At 42.2% G+C, this 6,532-nt stretch overlaps 1 protein-coding gene across 1 annotated transcript in view; it reads left to right on the top strand.

Moving 5' to 3' along the window:
- znf592 (zinc finger protein 592) overlaps positions 1-6,532 on the top strand; it is an 8,429-nt gene continuing 1,897 nt past the window's right edge. The window contains exons 1-6 of the mRNA XM_037682895.1: positions 1-103; positions 538-2,738; positions 3,114-3,292; positions 3,389-3,562; positions 3,643-3,802; positions 4,033-4,293. Of these exons, the coding sequence (XP_037538823.1) occupies positions 558-2,738; positions 3,114-3,292; positions 3,389-3,562; positions 3,643-3,802; positions 4,033-4,293 (2,955 nt within the window). The 5' untranslated portion in view covers positions 1-103; positions 538-557. The remainder of the gene's footprint in view (positions 104-537; positions 2,739-3,113; positions 3,293-3,388; positions 3,563-3,642; positions 3,803-4,032; positions 4,294-6,532) is intronic.

Consider the following 6,532-nt stretch of genomic DNA (forward strand, 5'->3'; position numbering starts at 1 on the left):
GGTTAGCTTTGTAACGGCAAAACAGCCTGGTGAGCACTTAGCGCCCACAATTAAATAACCACTTAGCTCAAGTGTTTGACAGTTATCACACTGGGAACAAATGGTAAGAACTTTATGTGCTTCTGTATTTAATAACTTTGAGAAGACAGTTTAATTATTTGTGCGGTAGCATGTTGCTTTTCTGTTAGCTGGTCTAGTAGCTAGGAAGAGTAGAGTTTCTAGTGGCTAGAAACTCTCAGACAGCCTTTTAGGTCAATGCTTAACGATGCTAGAAACTTAAAAGCGTCTTGTACATCTCAAATTGCTCATGCTTTGTGTTTGTGCTTGTTTTGCTGCAAAATAAAAACGTATGCAGAAACGCAGAGCACAAACTGACGTATAGCTTAGCCTTTTTAGCTAAAGCTAATAGCACTGTGGACGCTTACTAACTATAGTTATTCACCTGCTGCTATTTTAAGTTCTTTAATAGAGATCTGCGTGAAATTGTAAAAGAGGTATAAACGGAGCCACATAAACCAACTTGAAATGTTTTTGTAGGTTTGTGAGAATGTGCAGCCATGGGTGACATGAAAACCCCAGATTTTGATGATCTTCTGGCAGCCTTTGATATCCCAGATGCCACCGGACTTGATGCTAAAGAACCCATCCAGGGCAACCATGAGGAGACAGAAAATCAGCTAAAACACACAGGGATGTGTTTGGATGACAGCTTGCTTAATAACCAATCTGTCACAACTGCAGACACACCTCTTGTTAGTGTTATAGTGAAAAGCATAAGTCGGCAAGAGTCACTGGAAAGTTTTGGTGACGAGCTTCCTTCAGGACAAGCATTGCAGAATGGATTCAATGGACAGGATATTGACCCCGTGGCGCCGACCAACAGCGACTTTTCCAACTCTTTTCAGTGTGCTTTAAATGGGGAGAGTTCAAGAGAGGCTCCCGAAAAAACTCTTGTGCAACAAAAAAGTGACGACAAGGCAATATTTTCCCCTTCACCATCACATTTCAGCCCCGTTTCAAGTCCTGCATGTAAAGAGGCTCTGTGTAGTGGGAGGGAAATTGTTTTGAAAGAAGTAAGCTCTTGTTTTTCAGAAGCTCCACTTTTAGAAGACCCTTTAGTCCCAGACAATCAAAATAAATTAGACCTTTGCATGTTTGATAACTCTCCCAAGAACACAGAAGAAGGCAGAACAAAAAATGGTGGACATGAGGAGCTTTCTGTTAGTGACATTAGTAATAAAACAGAACGATCCCCCAAAGTACACAGTGCATTTCCCCCTTTAAGCATTAACCCGGATTGCAGTGAAAACAATTGCAATTCAGAAAGCACAGTGGACACAACTGGCTCTTATTCACCTGTCAACTTTCAGACACCCAAATTGTCCTCATGTCTTGAGGCTCTGGTTGCTCTAAATGCTAGAAAAGAGCCTGTTGAGCAGACTAATCCTAGAGAGTCATCAGCAATGCAGAATGACTGTATTAAAGTTAGCCACAAAGTAACAATGTCCCCCAAAAGCCCCAGAAGTCCACTTGAAGCAGTAAAACGGTTAGTAAAACCTTCTGATAGCCCTGTGAGCATCTGCAGTGATAGCAGTGGTAAAGCATCTCCTGCAGTCACATCTGGGTCGCCTCCAGCCATACCCAGGGTCAGAATCAAGACAATTAAAACAACATCTGGGCAGATAAAGCGCACAGTTACCAGTGTACTGCCAGACTCGGAAACGGATGAAGTTCATGCTTATGAATCCTCGCCGTCCCAGAGTATAATTAGTGAGGATTCTTACTGCAACGCTTCTCCTCATCAGCCTCAGACTGTTGATGGTGTTGTTGGGATACAAAATAAAGGTAAATCCACTAGCACAACTTTGCCAAAAGTATTACACAGAAAGTCTGAGGAAAAATCAAGGAACACTGAAACATTTCTTGACGCTAGTCGTTCCGTCAAAAGATCTGGTGCACATCAGGTGCATAATTCAAGAAAAGCGTCAACTACAACAGCTCAAACATCTAACACAAGCTTTCTTCCTCAAGCAATGCACTTGGCAAGTCTAAACCTGGTTCCTCACAGTGTTGCTGCTTCAGTAGCTGCAAGGCCCACCTCTCATCAGCAGAATTCACACATACTTTCCTCCACAGTGTGCAGTTCGGTCCCGCTGGTGCACCAGGTCAAAACAGCAAACCCTTATCCACATTCATTTCCTCCAAGCACAGCTGCAGGAACCTTAAACAGACTGTTGAACAGTACCAACCCAGTGCCTACATATGTGCCCAACCTGAGCCCCCCTCCAGAGAGCAACATCAACCTTCCATCACACGGATACTGCTGCCTCGAGTGCGGAGACTCATTTGGCATTGAGAGAAGCCTTGCTTATCATTACAACAGAAGGAGCGTTCAAATCGAAGTGGGGTGTACACACTGTGCAAAGACCTTGGTTTTCTTCAACAAATGTGCCTTGTTGGCACATGCACGGGAGCACAAAAACAACGGCACGGTAATGCAGTGCACGCAGCTCCATTTGAGACCCATATCTGAGGAGCAGATGTTTGTACCTCTGAGTGCGGAGCTGGTTCCAGCAGGTCCACCTTTACTCTCACCTAAAAGTGAACCAGTCCTGCCCTTGTATCCAGATAAAGTAATTCGCAACAGACTTTGTTGTCTGGAGTGTAACAAGCAGTTACCAGACTACAAAGCACTTGCAGGTCACTACCAAAAGTCATCAGAGGTTGTGGAAGGGCTGGTGAGTAAATATTCAAGTTGCTAAATTATTTAAAAAAACACCAGTTGTTTATTTTCCCTGTCAGAGCTTTATATTTATACATTTCTGGCAGCTGTATGACGTGATTTACTGATTTAATAGAAAATTAATGCCTATCAATTTTCCTAATAGAATATGAAGCCAGGTGCAACAAAAAGGCTCCCTTTTCTGTATTTATTCATGCTTTGAACATTTGACTTATGTTGGGAAAATAAATTAAAAAGCTATAAGGTTTTAGAGACACAGTAAATGTTCACATGCTTCTAATCTGACTATTACCGGTAGACGATGCTGCAACTAATTACTGTCATCCATGTTGCCATATTTCACATTTTCTGCTTGTTTTAATCACAACAGATTTGTAAAGTATGCTCAATGCTGTTACCCAACAAGTGTAGCTTCAGAGCTCACCAGCGCATTCATGCTCACAAGTCCCCTTACTGCTGTCCTGAGTGTGGTGGCCTAAGTCGGTCTGCAGACATACAGAAGCACGTCAGAGAAAACTGTCTGCATTATGCCCGCAAGGCTTGGTTCAAGTAAGCAATTAAGGAAATGTCTCAGGCCAGAAAATGTCTCTGTATGTGCAGGGCGATGTTAAAGTAGAGTGGTGTTTTGTTTTCTTTTATTTCCAGATGTCTTCACTGTGATATGGTGTTCAGGACCCTACAAGGACAAAAGACTCACATCGACGAGAAACACTGTGAAGTCTTTTACAAATGCTGCGTCTGTCCAGTTGCATTCAAGACCTCTGACAGCTGTGAAGTACATTTAAAAAACAAACACGACGATAACAAACAGTCGCCCCTGTGAGTTCATGTTATGTGATTGGATTGTTAAAGTTGCACCGATTCTTTTAAGGCTGTTAGAATGAACTTTTTTTTTTCAGGTTGGTGTTTAAGTGTTCGTGTGAGGCTGTTTTCAAGAAAAAGCAGCTGTTTTTTCAACATTTCCTTCAAAATGCCAACAAGCGAGTGACCTGTGTGTTTAAATGTCCAGAATGCAATTCAGTCTTTCCACAAAAGCGACTGTTAGTGCATCACTTCAAGGTTAGCCATGTGTTTATTTTTTTATGAAATATACAGTTTTTATGAAATTATAGTTTAACTTCTTTAAAACAACAGCTTGATGGAAAAACCCACCAACCGTTTCCTCGGTTTTATATCTATAAAATTGTGCATCTGGCATTAAGTTCTTTGTTAATGAGTTCTTAGCATGAAGTAAAGGATCTGATGGTGTTAAACTTTTTAATGTTTTCCCATTTTCCCATGTTTTGCAGGGTGTACATGCAGGAAACGTGACTGCTGAGACAGAAAAAGACACCAAAGAAGACGACAAGACTGAGTGTTATTCAGATTCTCATTCTGATCCACAACAGAGGGGTCAGGACACTCGTAAACACACAGATGCTTCCAGAAAAAGGCCAGAACAAGATGGCAGATCTCGCACAAAGCCCAGTGGCTGGACATGTGGCGAATGTCTACAGTGGTTTGCTGAGAGAGAGTCCTACGTGTCTCACATGAAGACCAACCACGGAAAGGTAGGTGCTCATTATTGAACCCATAGTTTAGACTAAAGCCCGACCAATATGGAAATTTTGGCTGTTGCCGATACCAGTATTGGGAGTGTTAGGTGACCGCCGATAACTGATATAATGGCTGAAAATTTTTGAGCGTTGTCCACCCCCAAGAATCTACGTAAACAGCGATTGGAGTCGGGTTTGTTTATTTAGCACAGCTGTTAGCAACCATGAAGCTAAGCTAATCAGATCCACATTTTAATTAGTCCCACTGTGCTGCCTTTTGTTCAAAGACAGTAATAAGTTCATCATGTGAGTAAATTACATTAATGAGGGGATAACATGTGGTACTTGAGGTAGAGCAAAACTGTGTACTCAAGGTCCCAGTTACACACAAATAAAGCAAAAATATAAAGTATAAAAAAGAAACCGTACACAATGATCTAAGATATGCTACACACTAATAATGTAATATAATATGGTATATTAAATAGCAGCCTGAACATGAGTCTGTAGTGAGCAGATGGGATGAATATATCAGCTTAAAGGGAAGAGATCAGCAGCACAGATAAAGTGACATATCACCAATTAAAGTGGCATTACAGTGACTTTTGTGATTAGCGATTTATGAGTCTTAATAGCCTCAGGGTAGAAGCTGTTCCTCAGTCTAGTGGTTCTACACTTAATGCTCCTCAACCTCCTGGCTGAGAGGAGCGGGGCAAAAAGTGTGTGTGCTGGGTGAGTGGGGTCCTTCATGATGCAGGTGGCCCTCTTCCTGCATCTAGAGGTGTAGATGTCTGTGATGGTGGGGAGGCTGTCTCCAACGGTCTTCTGTGCAGCCTTCACCACTCTCTGCAAAGCTTTTCTTTCTGCAGCTGTGCAGCCTCCATGCCACACGTTGATGCTGGAGCACAGGATGCTCTCCACTGCACACCTGTAGAAGGAGGTGAGGACTGAGCCTCCCAGACCAGCTCGTCTCAGCCGCCTGAGGAAATGGTCTCTGATGTGATTTCTTGATCAGGCTGGAAGTGTTGTTGCCCCAGCTGAGGTTGTCATTCAGGTGCACACCCAAGTACTTGCAGCTGGAGACCACGTCCACTGCAGATCCTCTCATGTTCGGGGGTGGGGGGGAATCCACGACCATCTCCTTCGTCGTCTTCACACTGATGTGGAGGTTATTCTTCCTGCACCAGCTCTCCAGGTGTTTCACTTCCTGCCTGTAGCTGGACTCATTGTTGTTTGCGATGCATCCAACCACCACTGTATCATCTGCAAACTTTACAATATGACAGTCTGGATGGGTAGGTGGCACACAGTCATACGTGAGCAGAGTGAACATGAGAGGGCTCAACACACATCCCTGAGGGGAGCCAGTGCTGAGGGTTATGGTGGAGGAGGAGAAGTTGTGGATCCTCTCAGACTTCGGTCTGTTGGTTAAGAAGTCCAGGACACAGTTGCAAATGGAGGAGCTTAGTCCTAGTGTGAGGAGTTTGTACATTATCTTGTTGCTATAAAAATGAGCAGTTGAGATTTTTTTTCACAGCACAAACAAATATGTAACCTGTGCTAGGGCATTAACAGAGTACTCGAGTAATCTACACATCGATTGCTAGGACCTCTATCGAGGTTAAAAATGTTACGTCGAGTATCCGTAGTGACCACTATGACCGTAGGGGGCGGTGTTGCACTGTCGCAGGTCACAGAGTATGGTGTAACACCGGGTCCAATCCACCGCCCATCTACTGTTTTAAGTTTCCTTTCTGACGTGCTGCATGTTTCTTCACGTTTGCAGTTTAATAATAATAACTAATAGTTTAGTTTTTCCTGTGACTTATTTGCAGTATGAGAAATGGTAGGAGCATAATATACGCTCTCAATGTTTTGTTGGTCTTTTTATTTGTAAATTACCTTTTATTGCGGTTGTATTTATTTATTTATTTTTGTATCTTGAGATCTATGACGTCATCAAATACTCGAGTTCTACTCGGGTTTTATTATGTTAATGTCGAGTTTAAAAATTATATACTCGTTCAACCCCTAACCTGTGCTTATAAAGTGAGTCACAATGAGGAATTTTTACATACCGAGACATTTATTTTCAAAATCTCCATCTCAAAAGCTTAAAAATGATATGTACCACTAGTTTGTTGAATTTTGATGATTTTCTCACTGGGTAAGCAACAAGCCTGTTTTGATTCTGAGAGTCCTGGTTAATTATTATTATTATTATTATTATTATTATTATTATTATTATTATTAT

This window comes from Nematolebias whitei, chromosome 10 (assembly GCF_014905685.2).
Source record: "Nematolebias whitei isolate Nwh7 chromosome 10, NemWhi1, whole genome shotgun sequence".
Classification (NCBI taxonomy): domain Eukaryota; kingdom Metazoa; phylum Chordata; class Actinopteri; order Cyprinodontiformes; family Rivulidae; genus Nematolebias; species Nematolebias whitei.